The sequence below is a fragment of the Haematobia irritans genome, chromosome 5, assembly GCF_050003625.1.
Source record: "Haematobia irritans isolate KBUSLIRL chromosome 5, ASM5000362v1, whole genome shotgun sequence".
NCBI classification, from domain to species: domain Eukaryota; kingdom Metazoa; phylum Arthropoda; class Insecta; order Diptera; family Muscidae; genus Haematobia; species Haematobia irritans.
In genome coordinates, this window is record NC_134401.1 from 114,465,014 (window position 1) to 114,491,959 (window position 26,946).

Sequence of the window (26,946 nt, forward strand, 5' to 3'; positions counted from 1 at the left end):
ACGAGCAACGATTACGGCATATCGAAATAGTGTGAATAGTGTGGCCGATAGGCATGTGCAAGCAAGTGACAGCTGACAGATCTATTCCAGGGACAGTTCATTTTATTGATTACAAGCTAGATCCCTCCAAAGTGGCGCCTAACCGAAGTTGGCTTCTCATCGGAGAAAACCATCTATGATCGACCGTGGGGCCTAAATAAATGCCGAATTCTATCTGGAAAATGTGCTAAAGACAGTATTGAAGTCTTGGTCATACAAACATTTCGACCGCAAACCATGGATATTCCTCGCTTTCGTTCTACCCACAATCAGCGTTGCCACAATGAGTTTTTATTTTGGACCAACATTTTTCCAAAATTTGACCAAAATTCGTACCAGCGAACCATTTTTCCAAATTAAATTAATATCATTTAAAAGTTAAAAATGTTCCAAACTTTTACTTCGATAGAACATTTTGTCAAAATTTTACTTCAATAGAAAATTTTGTCAAAATGTTATTACTTTAGAAAATTTTGTAAAATTGTTCTTTATATAACAAATTTGATTTCTATAGAAAATTTTGTCACAATTTTATTTCTATAAAAATGTCGTCAAAATTTTATTTCTATAAAATTGTCGTCAAAATTTTAATTCTATAGAAAATGTATCCAAAATTTTCTTTCTATAGAAAATTTTAGTCAATATTTTATTTCTATAGGACATTTTTCAAAATTTTTTTATATAGAAAATTCGTCAAAAAAAATCTATAGAAAGTTATTTTATTTCTATATAAACTTTTAACAAATTTTTCTTCCTATAGAAAATTTTTGCATAATTTTGTAGCTATACACAATTTTTTTAAAGTTCATTCCTGTACAAAATTTTGGCAAAATTTTATTTCTATAGCAATTTTTGTCAAAAATTTATTTTTATAGAAAATTTTGAATTGTATGTAGTCCGACCATCGGACCAAATTTAAAATTTAATAATTTTTTGGACCAATTTTGGTCCGGACCAAACTAGCATCTCTGCGCACAATGGCCATCAAAAACGCCGGTTCTCAATCACTGTTGCCACAGTTGGTAGAATTCTACCAAAAATGGTAGATTTTTTTACTGATTGGTAGAATTCTTGACGTTTTGGTAGATTTAGCAAAATATTCCTCTTCATAAGTTTTTTATAAAAATTAAATTTTGACACACTATAGAAAAAATTTTAACAAAATTTTCCAAACAAATAAAAGTTTTGCAAGATTTTCTATAGAAATAAAATTTTGACAAAATTTTCTATAGGAACAAAATTGTGACTAAATTTTCTATAGAAATAACAATTATACAAAATTTTGTATGGAATAAAATATTGACAAAAATTTCTATTGAAATAAATTTTTGAAAAATTTTTCTATAGAAATAACAATTATACAAAATTTTCTATGGAATAAAATATTGACAAAATTTTCTATTGAAATAGAATTTTAACAAAATTTTCTATAGAAATAAAATTTTGAGAATATGTTCTATAGAAATAAACATTTGACAACATTTTCTATAGAAATACAATTTTGACAACATTTTCTATAGAAATAAAATTGTGACAAAATGTTCTATAGAAATAACAATTATACAAAATTTTCTATAGAAATAAAATGTTTACAAAATTTTCTATAGGAACAAAATTGTGACAAAATTTTCTATAGAAATAACAATTATACAAAATTTTCTATGGAATAAAATTTTGACAAAATTTTCTATAGGAATACAATTTGAAATAAAAATTTTTAATAGAAATAAAAATTTGACAAAATTTTCTCATAATTCTAAGAGAGAATGAGTGAGTTACCCAGTAGCGGGATATGAGATAGATGTTCATATACATAGCAATGCAAAATGCCCCTCTCGAAGATCCCATTGAAATGTGTATTTCGCTCCTATAAGCAGGTGGTTGTACATGCCTCAACCAGCAACGATTACGGCATATCAAAATCGTGTGAATAGTGTGGCTGATATGTATTGCAACCAACTCGAGGTTGCTATCATCTCTAAACTGCTCTTCTGACAGCTGACATATTTATTCCAATTGCAAAGCTTGAACGAAAATGGCCCGTTAACGAAGTTGGCTTCTCATCGGAAAAAAACATCTATGTCGAGTACTATCCGGAAAATGAGCTAAAGAAGCCCTGGGCAGAGAAACATGTACTGTTTGGTAGATAGGAAGAATTCTTGATGTTTTGGTTGATCTTGCAAAATATTCTTCTTCACAAATTTTCTATAAAAATAAAATATTGACAAAATTTTCTATTAAAATTAAACTTTGGCAAAATTTTCTATAGAAATAACATTTTGACAAAATTCTCTATAGAATACAATTTTGACAAAAAAAAATGTTGATAAAATTTTCTACAGAAATAAAATTTTGACAAAATTTTCTATAGAAATAAACATTTAACAAAATTTTCTATAGAAATAAAATTTTGACAAAATTTTGCTATAGAAATAAATTTTTGACAAAATTTTCTATAGAAATAAAATGTTGACAAAATTTCCTATAGAAATGAATTTTTGACAAAATTTTCTATAAACATAAAATTTTGAAAAATTTGTTTATAGAAATAAAATTTTCTATAGAAATAAAATGTTGCAAAAAAGGATTTTTTGTTTGGTAGTTCTTTGGTAAAATGTTCTCCAAATTTTAGTAGATTGTTTTTGGCTCGAGTGGCAACCGTGGTCTCAATCCGTTGGAATTTCGTGTCTGGGGCATTATGGAGAGTACGGTTGGCACTGTCAATCATATCAAGACAGCACATCGCTAGGAATGGGCCAAAATACCACACAACCGCTTTCTTGCAGCGTGTAATGGCTTTATGGGCCTTTTGAGAGCCATAATTCGCACCGAACATAACCAATTCCAACAAATTGAAGTTCTGATTGTATTTCCGATATTTTTTGTTTGGAAAAATAAAATTTAAAAATTTAGTTATTTACTTTGTTGCATTATATATCTACCATCCTGTATAGTTTAAGGCGTGGTGAAATTCTGAGTCGATCTAACGATGTCTGTCCCTCCATCCGTCTGTTGAAATCACGCTGACTTCGGAACGATACAAGCTATGGTACAAGTAGTATTTATTGATGTAGGTCAGGAGATATTGCAAATGGGTCCTATCGGACCACTTTTATGTATAGCCACCATATAGACCGAACCAGGATTTGACTTCCGGACCGATGTCGAAATATGTCCTCAACAACCATTCAAAAATTGTTCCTTATTGGTCCATAATTATATATAGCCCCAAAAATAAACCGATATTCAGATTTGATTTGTAGGAGCACATTTCATACGAATTCGTTGAAATTTTATACTCGTTATTATTTAGAACATTCCCTCTAACCACCCTGCATATAAATCAATCGGAGGAAACAGTGTTACCCAATCCGGTTGAGATTTGGTCCTCTAATTGCCATACAAAAGATGGTACATATCAGCTTATTATTATTTTTCTACGAATGAAAAGTTTAATGTTTAATTTTATTTATAGAAAAATTTCTCAAAGGTTTATTCCTAATAAATATTTTGCAAAAATTTTATTTACTATAGAAAATGTTGTCAAAATTTTATTTCTATAGACATTTTTGCAAAATTTTATTTCTATAGAAAATTTTGTCAACATTTTACAAAATTTTGCCAAAATTTTATTCTTGTAGAAAAATTCAGTTAAAATTTTATGTCTGTAAAAAATTTTGTCAAAATTTTATTTTTATAGAAAATTATGACAAAATGTTATTTTTATAGAAACTTTTGCAATAAATTTTTTAACAAACATTTTTCTACGAATGAAAAGTTTAATGTTTAATTTTATTTATAGAAAATTTTCTCAATCCATATTTATAAAATTTTACAAAATTTTGCCAAAATTTTATTCTTGTAGAAAATTCAGTTAAAATTTTATGTCTGTAAAAAATTTTGTCAAAATTTTATTTTTATAGAAAATTATGCCAAAATGTTATTTTTATAGAAAATTTTGCAAAAAATTTTTTAACAAAAATTTTTCTACGAATGAAAAGTTTAATGTTTAATTTTATTTATAGAAAATTTTCTCAATCCATAATTATAAAATTTTACAAAATTTTGGCAAAATTTTATTCTTGTAGAGAATTCAGTTAAAATTTTATGTCTGTATAAAATTTTGTAAAAATTTTTTTTTTATAGACAATTTTGCCAAAATGTTATTTTTATAGAAATTTTTGTAATAAATTTTTTAACAAACATAAAATTTTGTCAAAATTTTATTTTTATCGAAAATTTTGCTAAAATTTTATTTCTATAGAAAATTTTGCTAAAATTTTAATTCTATAGAAAATTTTGTCAAAATTTAATTTTTATCGACAATTTTGTTAAAATTTTATTTCTATAGAAAATTTTGTCTAAATTTTATTTCTACAGAAAATAAATTAAAAAAAAGTAAAATTTTGTCAAAATTTTATATCTACAGAAAATTTTGTCAAAAGTTTTTTCTATAAAAAAATTTTACCAAACTTTTATTTCTATCGAAAATTTTTGAAAAATTTTATTTCTATAGAAAATTTTGCAAAAATTTTATTCTATAGAAAATTTTTCAAAAATTTTATTTTTATAGAAAATTTTGCCAAAATTTTTTTAACAAAAATAAAATTTTGTCAAAAATTTTGCCGGAATTTTATTTTTATAGAACATTTTGCCAGAATTTTATTTTTATAGAAATTTTATCAAAATTTTATTTCTATAGAAAATTTTGTCAAAATTTTATTTCTATAGAAAATTTTGTCTAAATTTTATTTCTATAGAAAATTTTGTCAAAGGAAAAGAGAAATGCTTGCATCTTTGTTTAGGAAAAGCCGACTATCAAAAACCTTTTATTTATTACCCGAATTTGTTCTGATAATTGGTTAATAGGTTTGCTACAAGTAGAGGATGCTGATGAGGAATGTGGTAATTCCGAAACAGCTGTCCATTCAACCATCTTGCAGTCTATAGGACTTTGCCCAAATAAATTTGGCAAGCCTAATTTTCCTCTTTTGGTTAAACTACACTTGTAGTTTAGTGAATGCATGGTTTTAAGCAGAAACAACAGAAAATTTATTTCTAGAGGCAATTGTGTTAATTTTTTTTTCTGTAGAAAATTTTGCCTTAAATTTTTTAACAAAAATAAAATTTTTTTCAAAATTTTCTTTCTATAATTTTTTTTTTTTCAAAATTTTATTTCTATAGAAAATTTTGTCAAAATTCATAACCAACAGAGGAAAAGAGTGTTTGTCAAATTTATTTGGGTAAAGCCCTATAGACTGCAAGATGGTTGGATGATAGCCGGCTTATGCCGAAATAAATTCATACAAACATCTCTCTTTTCCTTTTTTCGGAAGGTTCAAGTGTGGTTCACTTTGGGTTTAGCGAACTGCCTGAATTTATTCTGATAATTGGTTGATAGTTTTGCTGCAAGTAGAGGATGCTGATAAGGAATGTGGTAATTCCGAAACGTGCGTCCATCCAAACATCTTGCAGTCTATAGGGCTTTGCCCAAATTAATTTGACAAACATTCTTTTCCTCTGTTGGTTAAGCTACTCTTGTAGTTTAGTCAACACAATGGTTTTAAAGCTGAGATCAAAACAACAAATATGATTACAGTACAAACCAACAATAAAAAACAAAACACGAATGAAAAAATTTTATTTCTATAGAAAATTTTGTTAAAATTTTATTGTTGTTGTTTTTTTTTATTTCATTTTATTTATTTCTTATTCTATAGAAAATTTTTATTTCTATAGAAAATTTTGCTATAAATTTTTTAACAAAAATAAAATTTTATTAAAATGTTCTTTCTATAAAACATTTTGCCCAAAATTATATTTCTATAGAAATTGATTTACTGCAGAGTAATTTTTCGGAATCATAAATGAAGCCCTCCTCTTCAATGTCACACCATGTAAATCTGAAATCGAGTATGTGTGTGTTTTGCATGCCTACTGTATGTGTTTAATAGCATTAAAACGCCGCTGATATTCCACTATTTCTGCTGCTGTGTAATTAGGGTACATGGGTAACCCTGGAATTATATTTATTAATTATATATTAATTAATAAAATTTAATTACCAATTTCCTTTATATCAGGGAGGTGCAAAATGACAAAGTATTTAAATTGTCAACGTATTGTAATAATGGCTATGGTTAGTACAATTTTCGTGCTCTCAATCTCTATACAGTAGAAGAAAGTCCGAAAAACCAGCTCATTTGTTCGTTATATGCGATTCTTTTCTAATATGGAATTTCTCTTAAGCATACCCATGGACATAAGAAATTTTTTCTTATAAAATTAAAAAAATCTTATTTTACAAATATTTTAATTTGAAAAGCAGGGAAAAATTTCTTCATTCTGCCATAATATAAATTTACGTTTATCTTTTCAAGGTAGCCAGGAAGGCTACAAAATATATAAAAATCTCTTTTTGACTGTTTTGTTTTTTAATATTGACTAGAAACTTACAATTAATTAAATAACAACAACAATGTGAGATAGTAAAGGGTGATACGGTCAAAATTTGGTCAATATAAACTTGACGTATTTCTTTCAATTTTGCATTTAAAAAACCTAAACACCCCTCATTTTGAAGGTGTGTGTGTGTGTGTAGAATGTTGCTCCTATTTTGATTTTGGAATTCACTCTTCAGTTTGCAAAATGACGTCCAAGCAAGAAGAGCAGCTTATCAAAATTTTGCTCGCGCATCGCGAAAATCTCGCACGCAAAGCGGGCAAAATCGCTAAAAGTTGCCAAATCAACCGTTACAAATGTAATTAAAGTGTTTGGGGAACGTTTGTCGACAGCCAGGAAGTCTTGATCGGGGGGAAATCGAAAACCAGAAGCCGCTGAGACGACAAAGAGAATTGCCGGTAGTTTCAAGCGAAACCCTAACCTCTCTCTCCGAGATGCCGCAAATAAGCTGGGTGCATCGTCTACAACCGTGCATCGAGCCAAAAAACGAGCCGGACTATCGACTTACAAGAAGGTAGTGACTCCAAATCGCGATGATAAACAAAATACGACGGCCAAAGCGCGATCCCGGAGGCTGTACACGACGATGCTGACGAAGTTTGACTGCGTGGTAATGGACGACGAAACCTACGTCAAAGCCGACTACAAGCAGCTTCCGGGATAGGAGTTTTATACGGCAAAAGGAATGGGAAAGGTAGCAGATATTTTCAAGCACATAAAACTGTCAAAGTTCGCAAAGAAATATCTGGTTTGGCAAGCCATCTGTACCTGTGGCTTGAAAAGCAGCATTTTCATAGCTTCCGGGACTGTCAACCAAGAAATTTACGTGAAAGAGTGTTTGCCTTTCCTGAAGAAACACGGTTGTTCCGTACTGTTTTGGCCGGATTTGGCATCTTGCCATTACGGTAAAAAGGACATGAAGTGGTACGCCGGCAACAACGTGCAGGTGGTTCCCAAGGACAAGAACCCTCCCAACACGCCAGAGCTCCGCCCAATTGAGAAATACTGGGCTATTGTCAAGCGGAACCTAAAGAAGACCATAAAACTGCTAAGGACGAGCAACAGTTCAAGGCAAACTGGCTTTCTGCGGCGAAGAAGGTGGACAAGGTGGCTGTACAAAATCTGATGGCAGGTGTCAAGCGTGAGGCCCGGCAATTCGGATTTGGAAAAGCGAAAGCCTAACTGAATATTTTTCCTGAATTTTATACTAATTGAAATTGAAAAAGAAATTTAATTTGATTTTTTAAATAAACGATTTCACCGATTTACACGCGTTTTCCCTTGATCAAATTTTGACCGTATCACCCTTTATTTATAAAATAACTATAACATAATTCAAATAATTACAATTTATTCTTCATAAATGGCTTCAAGTACTTTTCAAATGAATCCTGCACTGGTTTCTGGTTCATGGGACTCATTTTCGCCGACTCAAAAATACGTTCATAAACATTACCATCATAGGACCCTAATACTGAATTCAGAACACGATCGGCAAAATCGAAACCATCGGTTATGGCAACCGCTTCTGGACGAATTTTTTGCAAGGCAAATTCTAGACGCCTTTGTAACGATTTCACATCAGATTCCGTTAATGGAATGAAACGTAAGATATCACTTAAATGTCGCAGAGTAATATGAACCAAATACAATTCAACCAAAGTTTTCATAACAGCTTTGGTAGGTTTGGACAAATTTGCTAAACGGGGACCTAAGATTGCCTTGCAAAATGTTTCGGCCACAAATTGACGTCCATGATACTAGAAATAGAAAGAAGAAGATAGTGTATAAGGCGTAAGATGAGTTTAGGAGGCATTTGAATAAAATTTAAATAACTTTGCAGGTGCTTCTAGAATTAAGGCGATGTGATTTGTTATCCCTAATCTTCAGAAGTGAGTGAAATAACCTCCCCATCATGTATTATTCTCGGACCTGTGAATATGGCATTCGTTGCTGGAGGCCAGATTTGAAGAAAACGATGGCTGCACAAGAAATTCTAAGTCAAGGAGTGGATTTTTACCATCGGCTTCGCATACTCCTCACACGGCGTATAGTTTTTGTTATTTTAGGTTATGGTGGGGTCCTGGTTATTCAGACACACTTACTACAGATTGCGAACTTATCTCAAGGAGTGCTGTCCAATTCTTCGTTAAAATAAAGTATAAGGAACCTGATTTCTTAAGCAGAAATGCACGACAACACGACAACGCATGAAATGCTCGACAACACTTAGCTAAGCTTTAAAATCTTCAGAAATTTTGCCAGCTCTACTGAAGGGAGATTAAAAATTGTTTTTTGTTTCGGAAAACCCCTCTGCCTGTAAGACGGTCATGCTAACCATGTCACCACAAATCATACCGTGTTCAATGTAATATCTTATAGCCATTTTACATCGTATCCGCCTGCAGGAATGCATCAGATATATTCCGAAACACGGTTCATCCCCATCCTTGATCCATCTGTATAGGTTAGGTTAGGTGGCAGCCCGATGGATCAGGCTCACTTCGACTATTCAGTCCATTGTGATACCACATTGGTGAACTTCTCTCTTATCACTGAGTGCTGCCCGATTCCTTGTTAAGCTCAATGACAAGGGACCTCTTTTTATAGCCGAGTCCGAACGGCGTTCCACATTGCAGTGAAACCACCGCTGAAAAACTTTTTGGTGTTCGGTCGAAGCAGGAATCGAACCCACGACCTTGTGTATGCAAGGCGGGCATGCAAACCATTGCACCACGGTGGCTCCCATCCATCTGTATAACAATTGATTGCATTTGTAATATATTCTAGAATTCTAGCCTACAGCGCTCATAAAGTCACAATGGCTACTCAAGTCTCTTCTGGTTCCGGGCCTTGTAAAAACTCTTGAATAACTAACATCATATTTGTCCCCTCTCCCGTCAGCGCCTTCTCACCTCTAAAGGACTGAATTTAAGTATTGTCTCTCTGTCGGCTCTCCTATGGTATTCGGTTGTCTTGAGTGACTATCATCTCTCTCACTGTGAACAATCTTACCCATACCCGTATATCCAGACGTCTGATTCTCAGAAGTTTCTGTCCACGGGGTCCTCATTGCCTCATTAAAATCTACAGTTTGCCCCCACAGTTCTTCGGATGTAAAGTTCCTCTTCAGAGTCCTTCTGATCTGCTCCCCCATTGTTTTCTTCGAATCTACAATTCCCCCACTGAGTTCTTGGAATATAAAGCGCCCCTTCGGATATACAGTTCCTACATTGAGTTCATCAGTTCTATAGTTCCCGAACAGAGTTCTGCGGATCTGCAGTTCCCCCATTAAGTTCTTAGAATCTACAGTTGCCACACTGAGTTATAATGTTCTACAGATCACATATTTACATTTTCGAACATACGGAACCTTCACAGAGTTTTGCGGTTCCGCAGATCCCACACTGAGTTATTTGGATCTCTAGCTCGTGCTGTGAGTCTCTAGCTCCTGCACTGAGTTTTAGTTATTCGGTTTTACTGTTCTCACAATGAGTTATTCGGATCAATAGCGCAGAGTTCTTCGGAACTACAGTTCCCACATGGAGTTAGTCGGTTCGACAGTTAGCACCCCCTGAGATCTACAATTCCCTCACAGATTTATTCGGACTTACAGTCCCCTCCGCTGAGTTCTTCCCTCACAGAGTTATTCGGACTTTATCTAAACTTCCCATACTGAGTTTTTTTTTTTTGTTATACATTTCCCACACTGAGTTACTCGGACCTATAGATCCTCCACAGCGTTCTTTGGATGCACAAATCTCACTCTTCTCTTCAGATCTAAAGTTTCCACACTGATTTGTTCTCTCCTACAGTTCACACCTCCCTGAGATCTTCGGACATACAGTTCCCCCATTGCATTCTAGGAACCAACATTTCCACAATGAATTATTCTGATCTACAGTCCCAGTATACAGTTCGCAGATTGAGTTCTGCGAGTCTAGAGTTCCCGCACTGATCTCTAGATCATCTGATCCATAATCTCCTCTGCTGAGTTCTTTGAATCTACATTTTCCACACTGAGTAATTCAGATGTATAACTCCTCCACTGGGTTCTTTAGATCTACAGTTAACACACTGAGTTCTTCTGATTTACCGTCCATTCAACTGAGTTCTTCGAATCTACAATTCCCACACTGAATTCTTCCGATCTACAGTTGACACACTGATTCGGATCTACAGCTCCTTCATAGAGTTCGTCGCATTTACAGTTCTTCTACATAGTACTTAGGATCCCTCTTTGTCTTCTTCGAATCTACTGTTGCCTCATTGAGTTTTTGGAATAAAGCGCTCCCTACTGAGCTGTATACAGTCCCCCACTGAGTTCTTCGGATCTATAGCTCCCCCACTGAGTTTTTCTGACCAACAGTTCCTTCCACTGAGTTCTTCTGACCTACAATTCCTTCCACTGAGTTCTTCAGATCTACATTTCCCACACTGAGTTCTTCGGATCTACAGTTCCCACATTGAGTTATTGGAATAGACAGCTCCCAACTGAGTTCTTCAGATCTACGTTCCCCTCCATTTATTTCTTCGATTTTCAGTTTCCACACGAAGTTCTCCAGATCTACACGTTTCACACACTGAGTTATTTGGATCTATAGCTCCCCCACCGAGTTTTTCCGACCTATAGTTCCCCTACTGAATTCTTCTGACCTACAGTTCTTTCCACTGAGTTCTTCAGATCTACATTTCCCACACTGCTTTTGGGATCTAAACTGTCCCAACTGTTTTGTTCGGATCTATAGCTCCCTCATTAGGTTCTTGGAGTATACAGCGTACCTCAGAGTTCATTAGATCTACATCTCATATATTTTAAAAACTCACCTCAGCAGCCTGTGTAATTTCTATACCGGTATTGTTAAATGCCTCTCCTTGACTTTGTCCTGCCATCATACGTTCCGAGAAGCTTTCGAAAGCTATACGGGTTTTACTGTAATAAGAAAATGTTTGCATTAAAACTCTTTCTCTCTCTCTCTATGAATCTGTTTCACCTCATTTACTTACTTTGCTGCTGCATATTTAAAAGCATTGATTATACATTCCCAAGAATTATCCCATTTTGGAAAGCTATTTGGCTCTTGACCCTGTCTCAAATACTGAACACTGGGTAACATTTGTTTACCCTCAACAAGAAAGGACCAAGATTTCATAAGAAAACGTCCAATTTGTAAAAAGAGTACGGTATTCTCTCCCTCATAGGTACAGGCGGCCACAGCATTACCATAAATATTACCAATATTCGCAGCGGTCATATAACCATGACCTCCACAGGAAAGGCGTAAACGTTCTATGCCTGCACTGCCATCCGTGGAGCAGAGAACTTTAAGGGCACACGATAAAGCATGAACTTCTGGCAATCTAGTATATTTCCCTTGATTGATTTCCTCAATAGTCTGATGATATATTTCCCACATGGCATCGGCACAAAGTTGATAGGCAAGACCTGTGGCAATCTCAGGAAAGATTTTCAATTGTTGAGTGACATGATCCAAAATTTGGGGTTCCGCAGCACTATGAAGGTCACGGATATAGTTTATCGATAATATTCCATAAAATACTCACTCTTCATTAATGGGACTTTGTCTTCTTATAACCGCATATCGTGTGGCTATTGTGGCTGCCTCCAATAGATAGATAGAATCTAAATTAACAATCAAGCAGCGCGTATAGACCATTGTCATATAGGATAATTTGGAAGCAGGACTCTTAATGAAGCTACCATCTGGCATAACTTTGGCATTTCTCATGAGCATATTCTCACGAGGTATACGAACATTTTTCATTCCCAAGAAACCTTGATTTACGGCAGCCATACCTAGTTTTTTACCAATCTCACCAATATCAATACCAGGCAAAGGCATATGGGTTTCCTCATCACGGACTGGCACCAGAAACATTTGTATCCCTTTGTGTTCATCATCAATATAAAGCTGAGCTACTACCATGGCATAGTTAGCCGTATGACCCACTATAAGCGATAACAATGAAAAAAAAAAGCGACCTTCCGTTAATTGAAAATGAATTTTCGAGTATTCAAACTTAACTTACATCCTCCAGGCCACCATTTGTAGGCCTGCAAACATGGTGTGTTCAAAATAAATTCTTGAGTTTTACGATCGTAATCAGCTCTTGTTTGGATTCCTCTTACATAGGTTCCATGACCCAATTCTGTTTGAGCATAGGTCCCAATAATGGAGCAGTTTTCAGCAGCAGTGGCCCATTTTTCTGCTTGTTCTGGGGTACCTTGACCTCTAATTACATCAGCAAACATGGTTAAATGTAGTGTGAGAGGACTATTGGCTGGGAATATACCGTGACTACTAGGATCGTAAAGACCTCTTCTGCAGGAATTTTGGTATTATTACAAAATTAAGCGAATTAGGTTCTTTGCTGTTTTCAAACTTACGGCCATATTTCTTTTCCACCTGGATTTCTCTCCTGTTGTAATCTACGCAATTTCTTTGCCGCTCTGGCTGCCTGTTCCACAGAACGATTGTATACACCTTCATGATCCATATATTCATGTTTCAGACCATAATCTCTTTCATAGTCACCAAATAATACTTCTTCTGCAATATTAAATGAAGGTTTAGAAGTTTAATAGTTTCAGTTTAGCACTCAAATTTAATTATTTCGAAATTCAATCCGTGTACATTCTCTGAAATGAGAGAAAGATCTAATTTTCCTTGGTGACAAGCTATAAAAAGAAGATTCCTTAACTTTCACATAAAAATTGCATCGAGTTATGTTAGTGATCATCTACATTTCATTTCGCGAGAATTACACTGAATCCGGTAGCCACGGATGTGCAATGGTTAACAGCTAGGCGGCATACTGAAAGTCATGGGTTCAATCGCAGTTTCGACCATGAACCAAAAAGATATACACCGTTGGATTATCGCCTCTCAGTAATGCTGGTGACATTTTTCAATGTTGCAAAGCTTCTCTAAGTGATTTCACAGTAACACGATACCTTGTTTAGACTCAGCTATAAAAGGAATTCCTTTGTCATTGAGCAAAAAATAGAATCGGACAAGATTTTGTTCAAATTTATGTTTATACAAAATTTTATCAAAATTGTATTTCTATAGAAAATTTTATCAAAATTTTATTTATTTAGAAAATTTTTTCAAAATTTTATTTCTATAGAAAATTTTGTTAAAATTTTATTTCTATAGAAAATTTTGTTAAAATTTTATACCTATAGAAGATTTTGTCAACATTTCATTTCTATAGAAAATTTTATCAAAATTTTATTTCTATAAAATATTTTTTTCATAATTTTAATTCTAAAGAAATATTTTTCTTAATTTTCTATAGAAAATTTTGTCAAAATTTTATTTCTATAGCAAATGTTTTCAAAATTTTATTTTTTTTTTGTCTAAATTAAAATTTTGTCAAAATTTTATACCTAGAGAAAATTTTGTCAACATTTCATTTCTATAGAAAATTTTGACAAAGTTTTATTTCTATAGAAAATTTTTTCAAAATTTTATTTCTATAGAAAATGTTTTCAAAATTTTATTTCTATATGAAATTTTATCAAATTTATACCTATATAAAATTTTGTCAAATTTTATACCTATGAAAATGGTATACAAATGTTTTGGAAAATGTTCTGAACATTTTATTTCAATACAAAATTTTGTCAACATTTTTCTTCTTATTTCTATAGAAAAATTTTGTCAAAATTTAGTTTTAAAGAATTTTTTGTTTTTTTTTTTTCAAAATTTTAATTCTATAGAAAATTTTGTCAATTTGTTTTCTATACAAATTTTGTCAACATTATTTCTATAGAAAATTTTGTCATAATTTTAATTCTATCGATAATTTTGTCAAAAACTTATTTCTAAAGAAAATTTTGTCAAAATTTTATTTCTATAGAAAATGTTCTGAACATTTTATTTCAATACAAAATTTTGTCAACATTTTTCTTCTATAGAAAATTGTGTCTACATTTTATTTCTATAGAATAATTTGTCAAAATTTTATTTCTATAGAAAAATATTGTCAAAATTTAGTTCTAAAGAATTTTTTATTTTTTTGCAAAATTTTAGTTCTATAGAAAATTTTGTCAATTTTTTTTCTATACAAATTTTGTCAACATTATTTCTATAGAAAATTTTGTCATAATTTTAATTCTATCGATAATTTTGTCAAAATCTTATTTCTAAAGAAAATTTTGTCAAAATTTTATTTCTATAGAAAATTTTGTCAAAATGTTATTTCTATAGAAAATTTTGTCAAAATTTTATTTCTATAGAAGATTTTGTCAAATTTTATTTCTATAGAACATTTTGTCAAAATTTTATTTCTATAGAAGATTTTGTCAAAATTTTATTTCTATAGAAAATTTTGCCAAAATTTTATTTCTATAGAAAATTTTGTCAAAATTTTATTTCTATAGAAAATTTTGTCAAAATGTTATTTCTATAGAAAATTTTGTCAAAATTTTATTTCTATAGAAAATTTTGTAAAAATTTTATTTCTATAGAAAATTTTGTCAAAATGTTATTTCTATAGAAAATTTTGTCAAAATTTTATTTCTATAGAATATTTTGTCAAAGTTTTATTTCTAAAGAAAATGTTGGCTAAATTTTATTTCTATAGAAAATTTGGCAAAATTTTATTTTTATAAAAAATGTTGGCAAAATTTTATTTCTATAGAAAATTTTGTCAAAATTGTATTTCTATAGAAAATTTTGCCAAAATTATGTTTCTATAGAAAATTTTGCAAACATTTTATTTTTATAGAAAATTTTGCCAACATTTTATTTCTATAGAAAATTTTGCCAAAATTTTATTTCTATAGAAAATTTTATCAAAATTTATTTCTATAGAAAATTATATCAAAATTTTATTTCTATAGAAAAATTTTTCAAAATTTTATTTTTACAGTAAATTTTATCAAAATTTAATTTCTACAGACAATTTTGTCAAAATTTGTATCTGAAGAAAATTTTGTTCTAAGAATTTTTTTGTTTTTTTTCAAAATTTTAGTTCTATAGAAAATTTTGTCAATTTTTTTTTCTATAGAAATTTTGTCAACATATTATTTCTATAGAAAATTTTGTCATAATTTTAATTCTATAGAAAATTTTGTCAAAAATTTATTTCTAAAGAAAATTTTGTCAAAATTTTATTTCTATAGAAAATTTTGTCAAAATTTTATTTCTATAGAAAATTTTATCAAAATTTTATTTCTATAGAAAAATTTTGTCAAAATTTTCTTTCTATAGAATATTTTGTCAAAATTTTATTTCTAAAGAATTTTTTTTCTCAATTTAATTTCTATAGAAAATTTTGTCAAAATTTTATTTCTAAATGTTGTGAACATTTTATTTCTATAAAAAAATTTTGTCAACATTGTTCTTCTATAGAAAATTGTGTCAAAATTTTTCTTCTATAGAAAGTTGTGTCTACATTTTATTTCCATAGAATAATTTGTCAAATTTTAATTTCTATAGAATAATTTGTCAAAATTTTATTTCTAAAGAATTTTTGGTTTTTGTTTTCAAAATTTTAGTTCTATAGAAAATTTTGTCAATTTTTTTTTCTATAGAAATTTTGCCAACATATTATTTCTGTAGAAAATTTTGTCATAATTTTAATTCTATCGATAGTTTTTACAAAATTTTATTTCTTAGAATATTTTGTCAAAATTTTATTTCTAAAGAAAATTTTGTCAAAATTTTATTTCTGTTGTTATTTGATTTCAGCTTAAAACCATGCATTGACTAAACTACGAGTGTAGCCTAACCAACAGAGGAAAAGAATGTTTGTCAAATGTATTTGGGCAAAGCCCTATAGACTGCAAGATGGTTGGATGGACGCACGTTTCGGAATTACCACATTCCTTATCAGCATCCTCTACTTGCAGCAAAATTATCAACCAATTATCAGAATAAATTCAGGCAGTTCATTAAACCCAACAATGAACCACACGTGAACCTTCCGAAAAAAGGCTTTACATTGATAGCCGGCTTATGCCGAAATAAATTCGTACAAACATATCTCTTTTCCTAAGCTACTGTCACATCATCGATTTGAGTGCAACAATAACAAAACAAAACGAATGAAAACCAGTAAGGAAACTCTAAAGTCGGGCGGGGCCGACTATATTATACCCTGCACCACTTTGTAGATCTAAATTTTCGACACCATATCACATCCGTCAAATGTGTTGGGTGCTATATATAAAGGTTTGTCCCAAATACATACATTTAAATATCACTCGATCTGGACAGAATTTGATAGACTTCTACAAATCTATAGACTCAAAATTTAAGTTGGCTAATGCACTAGGGTGGAACACAATTTTAGTAAAAAACCAGTAAGGAAACTCTAAAGTCGGGCGGGGCCGACTATATTATACCCTGCACCACTTTGTAGATCTAAATTTTCGACACCATATCACATCCGTCAAATGTGTTGGGTGCTATATATAAAGGTTTGTCCCAAATACATACATTTAAATATCACTCGATCTGGACAGAATTTGATAGACTTCTACAAATCTATAGACTCAAAATTTAAGTTGGCTAATGCACTAGGGTGGAACACAATTTTAGTAAAAAAATATGGGAAACATTTAAATCTGAAGCAATTTTAAGGAAACTTCGCAAAAGTTTATTTATGATTTATCGCTCGATATATATGTAGTAGAAGTTTAGGAAAATTAGAGTCATTTTTACAACTTTTGGACTAAGCAGTGGCGACTTTACAAGGAAAATGTTGGTATTTTGACCATTTTTGTCGAAATCAGAAAAACATAAATGGGAACTATATCTAAATCTGAACCGATTTCAACCAAATTTGGCACGCATAGCAACAATGCTAATTCTACTCTCTGTGCAAAATTTCAACTAAATCGGAATTAAAAATTGGCCTCTGTGGTCATATGAGTGTAAATCGGGGGAAAGCTAATATAGGAGATATATCCAAATCTGAACCGATTTCAACCAAATTTGGCACGCATAGTTACATTGCTAATTATACTCCCTGTGCAAAATTTCAACTAAATTGGAGTTAAAAATTGGCCTCTGTGGTCATATGAGTGTAAATCGGGCGAAAGCTATATATGGGAGATATATCCAAATCTGAACCGATTTCAACCAAATTTGGCATGCATAGTTACAATGCTAATTGTACTCCCTATGCAAAATTTCAACTAAATCGGAGCAAAAAATTGGCCTCTGTGGGCAAATGAGTGTAAATCGGGCGAAAGCTATATATGGGAGCTATATCTAAATCTGAACCGATTTGGCTGATATTGTGCAAGTTTTTCGAGACCCATAAAATATTCGGATGTACGGAATTTGAGGAAGATCGGTTGATATACATGCCAATTATGACCAGATCGGTGAAAAATATATATGGCAGCTATATCTAAATCTGAACCGATTTTTTCCAAAATCAATAGGGATCGTCTTTGAGCCGAAACAGGACCCTATACCAAATTTTAGGATAATCGGACTAAAACTGCGAGCTGTACTTTGCACACAAAAATACATCAACAGACAGACAGACGGACAGACAGACAGACAGACGGACATCGCTAAATCGACTCAGAATTTAATTCTAAGCCGATCCGTATACTAAAAGGTTGGTCTATGATTACTCCTTCTTGGCGTTACATACAAATGCACAAACTTATTATACCCTGTACCACAGTAGTGGTGAAGGGTATAAAAAGAGGAAGCACGCTCAAAATAAACCCAGCCAACTGCACTCAAATCGACAGTGACAGTGGCATAGGAAAAACGAATTTATTTCGGCATAAGCCGGCTATCATGCAACACCTTTTTTCGGAAGGTTCAAGTGTGGTTCATTGTTGGGTTTAATGGACTGCCTGAATTTATTCTGATAATTGGTTGATAGTTTTGCTGCAAGTAGAGGATGCTGATGAGGAATGTGGTAATTCCGAAACGTGCGTCCATCCAATCATCTTGCAGTCTATAGGGCTTTGTCCAAATAAATTTGACAAAAATTCTTTTCCTCTGTTGGTTTAAGCTACACTTGTAGTTTAGTCAATGCATGGTTTTAAGCTGAAATCAAAAAACAACAACAATGCTTAAAGAACAAAACCAACAATAACAAAACAAAACGAATGAAAATGTTATTTCTATAGCAAATTTTGTCAACATTTTATTTCTATAGAAAGTTTTATCAAAATTTTATTTCTATTGAACATTTTTTTTCAAAATTTTATTTTTACAGAAAATTTTATCAAAACTTAATTTCTACAGACAATTTTGTCAAAATTTTGTATCTAGAAAAAATATTGTCAAAATTTTATTTCTAAAGACAAGTTTGCCATAAATTTTATTTCTACAGAAAATTTTGTCAAAATTTTATTTCTAAAGAATTTTTTGTTTTTTTTTTTGTAATTTTAGTTCTATAGAAATTTTGTCAACATATTATTTCTATAGAAAATTTTGTCATAATTTTAATTCTATCGATAATTTTGTCAAAAATTTATTTCTAAAGAAAATTTTGTCAAAATTTTATTTCTATAGAAAATTTTGTCAAAATTTTATTTCTATAGAAAATTTTTTTAAAATTTTGTTTACACTAAATTTTATCAAAATTTAATTTCTACAGACAATTTTGTCAAAATTTTGTATCTAAAGAAAATTTTGTCAAATTTTTATTTCAAAAGACAAGTTTGCCACAAATTTTATTTCTATAGAAAATTGTGTCAAAGATTTAGTTCTAAAGAATTTTTTGCTTTGTCAAAATTTTAGTTCTATACACAATTTTGTCAATTTTTTTGTCTATAGAAATTTATATTTTGTCAATTTTTTTGTCTATAGAAATTTTATCAACATATTATTTCTATAGAAAATTTTGTCAAAATTTTAATTCTATCGATAATTTTGTCAAAAATTTATTGCTAAAGAAAATTTTGTCAAAATTTTATTTCTATAGAAAATTTTGTCAAAATTTTATTTCTATAGAAAATTTTACTTCTATAGAAAATTTTTTTAAATTTTTTTTTTTACACTAAATTTTATCAAAATTTAATTTCTACAGACAATTTTGTCAAAATTTTGTATCTAAAGAAAATTTTGTAAAATTTTTATTTCAAAAGACAAGTTTGCCACAAATTTTATTTCTATAGAAAATTGTGTCAAAGATTTAGTTCAAAAGAATTTTTTGCTTTGTCAAAATTTTAGTTCTATACACAATTTTATCAATTTTTTTGTCTATAGAAATTTTATCAACATATTATTTCTATAGAAAATTTTGTCAAAATTTTATTTCTAGTTTTGTTTTTTTTTTTTGTCAAAATTTTATATCTATAGAAAATTTTGTAAAAAATTTATTTCTATAGAAAATTTTGTCAAAATTGTATTTCTATAAAAAATGTTGTCATTTTATTTCAAAAGTGTATAGAACTTAATTAAATGCTATTTTCGATAATTGATATTTATTTTTATTCTCTAATCGCGAAATATAAAAGCAGGATCACTTTAGTAGGACTATTCTAGCAATACGAAAATTTTAAAATCAATTTCCCCTAGGACTACGTTGCAATTTTTTCAGTGTACCAACAAAACTCTGAACCTTCACAAAAAATACAAGTATTCCAAGAATGGCTAAAAAAATAATATTGCACATTTCATTTCGTCCAAGGACCTACATTAGATCAATAAATTGGCCATATTAGATCAATAATCAAAGCAAAAGATAGATTATTTTCAGACATATTTTCCCCGAATGAATAAATAATTTTTTTTCGCACAAAAACCAATAGGCATTTGATGTAGAATCACTTCGTGTTAGATACCCTGTAGTCCATATATTCTAATGTTTGAATGAACATTAAACAATTACCGATTTCACGTTTCGCTTTCAATTTATCAGCTCCTCCATTATACCATTCAGCAATTTCTTCACTATTACACGAGGCATTTTGACGTTCTTTGACAATGTCGGGATTCGGGGTATTTGGCACAATCGAATTCATATTTCTATTCATATTGAATTTTTCTTTTGTTTTTTTTTTTTTTAGTTTTTATATAAAAATTAAAATTTTGTTTTTAAAGTTTATAATTATTTGTGTGTGTGTAACTTTTTAATCAAGTTTTTTTTATATATTAGACTTTATATAATTTTTTTTAATATTAAAAAAAACAATTTTCCACAAATTTTTATAATTTATTTATAATGCTTTAATTTTTTTTCTTCCAACCAACTATCCGTTTATCACAATAGTGGTGTGCTATAACAAGTTCCACGAAAAATGATCAACTCATTTGAATCCATTTAGAGATCATCATTATATAGACACTACCACCCAATGATAAATAGTGCAAAGAGAAGGCATTGTAAGATTATAGAATCCACTCTTTTTCTTATAAATACAAGAGAGGGAGGCAATTGTTAAGGGTTATTCACACGGTATGACCATTGATCGGAAAAATTTTAAATATTTATCAATTCTGTTGTGAGATTATAAATTTCTGAGAAATATGATAAAGTTCTATTATGAACGACCCCCAATCGGTTTCATTCAAGTGCATAACAGTTTTAGCATTTAGATATTTATCAAGGTTTGAAATAAAGTGCTACCAAACAAACTAATTATGATAAAATTTAGGTTATATAGATTAGTCTAGGGATTAGCCTAAACAAGGGACAATAAACACGCAAAAAACCATCTACTACTGACAGTACCATAGAGGCTCAGCGGTCATTTTTTGCCGTAGAAATTATATCGGCATCTGGAGTAAAAAGTAAACAGAGGCACTCCCCAAGGAGGAGTTCAATCATCTCATCTATGAAATGTTGCTACACTGAAAAAAGGGTTTCTTTTCTGAGGAATGAAATTTTAATCAAGCAAAGTCTTCTTTTGGCCCTAAAAAATTATCTTTGACGGCAAGTAAAATAGATTAGAGATTTTCGTTGAACCGCTTAGTATAAATTCAGTTTGTTTTTGCTCTCAAAGAAAATACAGTAGAAGCTCGGTTTAACGAACGATATATTGTCAGGCCCTTTCGTTATTTAGAAAAATTCGTTAAATCGAACGGGAATATTAAATGTTAACTTTTATTGAAAATCGTAGTTTTTTTTACCAGATGAGTAAAAACTCATAATCATTTGAAAAAATTAAAAAAAATGAAAAGAGGATCCAAGATTCGTTGTCGTATGGGGGCCTATATACACCCATGTCATAATTTGTGTGCTCTAACTTTTTAGACGAATTGCCTAATTTGTTTCCAGTGCCCGGTTTCAAGAATGGCCAGGCATAGGTAGTGTTCATAGTAACATCTTCCTAAAACGTCTTACATACACCACTACTCCGCTGCTCCTGTCGGCATAGATGTACTCTCAACGCTAGATTGCCGTTTCGACCGAGCACCAAAACAGTTTTTCAGCGGTAGTTTATCCCTCTCACTAATGATGTTGATATTCCTTTATATTTCATAGTTTATCTTCAGCTATAAGACGGAGGTTTCTTGTTATTGAGCTAAATATAGAATCGGGTAGCACTCATTATTAAGAGAAAAATTCACCACCTGTCCAACTGGCAATCCTACAAAATATTGCTCGAGTTTGTCGTAGTTTTTCATATAATTTATTGATTTCTATACTCTCTTTACTTTTAAAATTTTATTTGATCTAGACATTTACCTATGGCCAACATAGTCCAAAAGTTTTTCTTTCTGATGCAATTTGGATGATGAAAATAGTACCGGTACCTAAGGGTTTGTCCCAGACTGTTTCATGAGGACCTGTCTAGTCCTACTAAGTTCTCCCAGGTCAATCCGTGGCCTGCAGTGTAAATTTAGCCCCGTCAATGGCAAACCCGTCCCCTTCCATACGTTTCGGCCAGAACTGGGACTGGTCTATTCACGCCAGGGAGTAGTCAGGGAATAGTAGATCCATTTCCCGTAGCGAAGCTGCGCCACTCTATCTAACCTAACTTTACCAGTTACCCGGCCATTGAATATGTATTTTCAAACATTTTAATGGAATCTAAATATCTTGGGAATGCCGTACTTTGTGGACATTTCCTAAGGACTTAAGCCATTCTCACAATCGTCAAATATTGGTGATTTTTTGTTGTTTATTTTCTTAAGATTAAAAGCCTTTTCGTTAAATCGAACGCAAATTTTTTTCAATTGTTCGTTATTTAGAATACTCAATGTTAACAATTTTGACGTTCGTTAAATTGGATTTTCGCTAAATAGGATATTCGTTAAATAGAGCTTCGACTGTACCTTATATGCACTGAAAAAACAGTGAACCCACCAGGAAGAAAATTTTTTGTTAATTTTAGAAAATTTTGAATATTTTTAGAAAATTTTAACTGAGCAGTATTACAATCTCTCGCATCACGCCGATATCACAAAAATAAGTAAATATTTTTCGACAAATTCAAGAAAATTTATTAGACATAATTTTGTAGTTTGAAGGAAAAAAATTGGAATTCAAAAATGCAAGAATGTCTTTAGTGACATACGAAGTTCATGACGGACGCATTTTTGGTAAAATTTACTAATTTAAAGAAAAACTGAACTATTTTGTGAGAAGTACAAATTTAGTAAATCGTTTTGCTTAATTTGTGTATAATTTTTCCCCGTTTTTTAGTTCATTTAACTAACGTACGCAAAAACTGATCAGAGTAAAGGAAACTTTCTGGAAACATAATAATTCCAAGAACTAAAATAAAGTTAAATTGGCTTTAGTGAAATAGAGAGTTCACTTTTTTTTTTTTGAGTGTGATGTCCACTTAGACCAGTATAGGTCCATTGTGATACCTCCATTCCATCTTCTTCCTTCCGATGCGGTCCGCCTTGTCCCAGAACTTCCACCTGCTCGTTTTCTTTAAAAGAAATCTCAGAACAACCAGCCAGAGGCCCTGATGAATGCAAGTATGTTCCTTAAGCTGCACTCCCGCAGATCAGTGAGAGCCTGAAAGAAAAAGGAACCCAGTATCTTGTTTCTTCTAAAGGATAAAGCTGGACACTGGCACAGGAAGTGGTACGAGTCCTCCGTAACTTCCGGGTGCAGGCACCATCTACAGATATCATCGTTTTTATACCCTCCACCATAGGATGGGGGTATATTAACTTTGTCATTCCGTTTGTAACACATCGAAATATTGCTCTAAGACCCCATAAAGTATATATATTCTGGGTCGTGGTGAAATTCTGAGTCGATCTGAGCATGTCCGTCCGTCCGTCCGTCTGTTGAAATCACGCTAACTTCCGAACAAAATAAGCTATCGACTTGAAACTTGGCACAAGTAGTTGTTATTGACGTAGGTCAAATGGTATTGCCAATGGGCCATATCGGTCCACTTTTACGTATAGCCCCCATATAAACCGATCCCCAAATTTGGCTTGCAGACCCTCTAAGAGAAGCAAATTTCATCCGATCCGGCTGAAATTTGGTACATGGTGTTAGTATATGGTCTCTAACAACTATGCAAAAATTGGTCCACATCGGTCAATAATTATATATAGCCCCCATATAAACCGATCCCCCGATTTGGCTTGCGGACCCTCTAAGAGAAGACAATTTAATCCGATCCGGCTGAAATTTGGTACATGGTGTAAGTATACGGTCTCTAATGACAATGCAAAAATTGGAAATCGAACCGAAATCGGTCCATAATCATATATATAGGCCCCATATAAACCGATCCCCAAATTTGACCTCTGGAGCCCCTTCGAAGAGCAAAATTCATCCGATTCGGTTGAAATTTGGTACGTGATGTTAGTATATGGTATCCAACAACCATGCAGGAATTGGTTCCTATCAGTCCATAATTATATATAGCTTCCATATAAACCGATCGCCTCCGGTGCCTTTTGGAGAAGCAAACTTCATCCGATCTGCTTGAAATTTGGTACGTGGAGGTAGTATATGATATTTAACAACCATGCCAAAAGTGGTCCATATAAGTCCATAATCATTTATAGCCCCCATATAAACCGATGCCGAGATTTGGTTTTGGAGCCTCTTGGAGGAGCAAATTTCATCCGAGTGAGTTGAAATTTGTAGATGACAGTCTTTCGTATAAGTTTCTACGCAATCCATGGTGGAGGGTACATAAGATTCGGCCTGGCCGAACTTACAGCCGTATATACTTGTTAAGTCCTATTCTTACCATGTGTTTCCCAAGTGTGTTATGTCCTGTTATGGTACCAATCAATGGCCGCAATTCTTCTCTGTTCATCGACATCAAAATTTCGCAGTTCCTACGGTTCTTTTCATCACCTTGGTTTGCTCGCAACCATCCGAAGAGAACCAGCGTCTTCGCCATACTTCATCATATTTGACCTCTATCCTGTAATGATAAGAAGCTAGTGGAGGAAAAACATCCGCTAGGACATTATTCGTTCCACGAGCGCCCTCCTTACACCGAAAAAAATAACCTGTTTTATAGGAAGAATGAACTACCATGCAAGAAAATTGAACTAAATTTTACTCCATATTTTGAGATTTCCACAAAGCGTTGTTAAAACCAGGAAAATTTAATGGCCTGTTGTACTTTTTAACTGCAGTTCACGAAATTACATCATCTCATAGAAGAAAAAAATAACTAAAAGTAAAGAAGAAAATCATTGGCGCCAAATCATGACCATTTTAACCATACAGTAGTTAATTCTTACTATTTTTGGGAATCGTACGAAAATCTTCTTTTGCTTTAGTTCATATTGAACTTATGTGTACGGTCATTGAACTTTATACCCACATTTAGTTCATAAAAATTTTGAGGTATACTTAAAAAAAGTAAAATTTCATTAAGTTGTGGAAAATTTCAGAAAAAATAATAAAATGTAACTTCTAGCAAATATTTTTTTTCTAATAAAACTAAGTTAAATTTAGCGTTAGTTTAACTGCGGAAATTTTTTTCTGTGTAGCCAGCACATCCGCTTCCTCATTTCCTATTATCCAATAGTGCCCAGTTACCCAGAACAGAGTTATATTATGTTGTTCAGTGAGAACCTTGAGTTCTCTACGACAGCGGCTGACTACCTTAGACCTTATGTCAGCACTGCACAATGCTTTTATAGTTGCCTGATTGTCGATGAAAAAGCTGATATCGCTTCTGACGCAACTCACGGTTGTGGGTATTATTGACAAAGACACCATGGATCAACTTGGCTATGTCCGTTTGTCTGTCCGTCCGTCCGTCCATCTGTGAGTGTTGCTACAAACAGTCTTCCCAAATTTCTGATGACGAAAAATCGGGCGAAAGATATATATGGAAGCTACATCTAAATCTGAAACGATTTCGATTAAATTTTGCACACTTAAAGGGTGGTAAATTAGATTAATTTGTAACTGTTCTGTTAGTAAATGAGCGCAATCGAAATCGGGCGATATATATATGGAAGCTATATTTAAATTTGATCCGATTTTTTCTAAATTCAATAGCGTTCGTCCAAATCGGTTAATAATTGCGACCGGAATCCTGCGAACAACAAATACATGGACAGACAGACAGACGGTCGGACACCAATGGCTAAATCGACTCAGGAGGTGATTCTGAATCGATCGGTATATATTTTATCAATATTTGTAGTAGGCACAATTTTTGGCAGATCAAAGTTATTATACCCTGACCACTATGTGGTTTAGAGTATAAAAAACCTCATAAAAGGCCTTATGGATTAGTAACACATGGCAACCAATTCAGACATAAACAATCAAAATGTTTTTTGCAATAAAAATTTATGAACACTTATCCATATTTTTAAACATTCAATTTCTAATCGATAGGCATTTTAAATTTAGATCGCCTATTATAGGCTGTTTGGGATTAAGAAATTATTGACCAGACTTTGACCACTTTCAAATATTAAATTGGCTATAATGTGTCACAACTACGATTCCGGCGAATTTCTTTTGATGATAGCTGCTCAAGGCAAATTTCCACAGAGTTTGCGACATTAAGATAGCAAACAACAATCTCTCCTTAGCAATATTGACAAAAGTGCAATCTTATTTAAACTACTAAAAACTTCAAAAATCCCATAAAACCATCCAATATGTGGCGTTATCTAATTTTTAATAGATTACAGATTTAGAGCGCATTATAATGACATGGACTTTAGGACTATCTTTTGTAAAATATACGAATACTTTAATTTTTTTTCCTATTGCAACGAAGATTCTCTTTGATTTGCAGTTTGTCATATATTGGTAGAAAATGATATTTCCTTTACACCGAAAAAAAAGTGAACTGTTTCATAGGAAGAATGAACTACCACGCACGAAAATTGAACTAACATATTACTCCACATTTGAAATTTCCACAAAGCGTTGTTAAAACCAGGAAATTTTAATGCTCTGTTGTACCTTTTAACTGCAGTTCACGAAATTACATCATCGCATAGAAGAAAAAATTAACTAAAAGTAAAGAAGAAAATCATTGGCGCCAAATCATGACCATTTTAACCATACAGTATCTTAGTTCAT

At 31.9% G+C, this 26,946-nt stretch overlaps 1 protein-coding gene across 1 annotated transcript; it reads right to left on the reverse strand.

The window, feature by feature from the left end:
- Positions 1 to 7,810: 7,810 nt before the first annotated feature.
- Positions 7,811 to 20,476, reverse strand: LOC142240896 (acyl-coenzyme A oxidase 1-like). The gene is made up of 7 exons (XM_075312648.1): positions 20,344 to 20,476; positions 12,911 to 13,073; positions 12,553 to 12,845; positions 12,067 to 12,472; positions 11,509 to 12,015; positions 11,329 to 11,434; positions 7,811 to 8,261 (listed from the first exon to the last, which is right to left on the reverse strand). Exons 1-7 carry the CDS (start codon positions 20,474 to 20,476, stop codon positions 7,845 to 7,847), a joined length of 2,025 nt encoding a protein of 674 aa, XP_075168763.1. The 3' UTR covers positions 7,811 to 7,844.
- Positions 20,477 to 26,946: the final 6,470 nt, after the last annotated feature.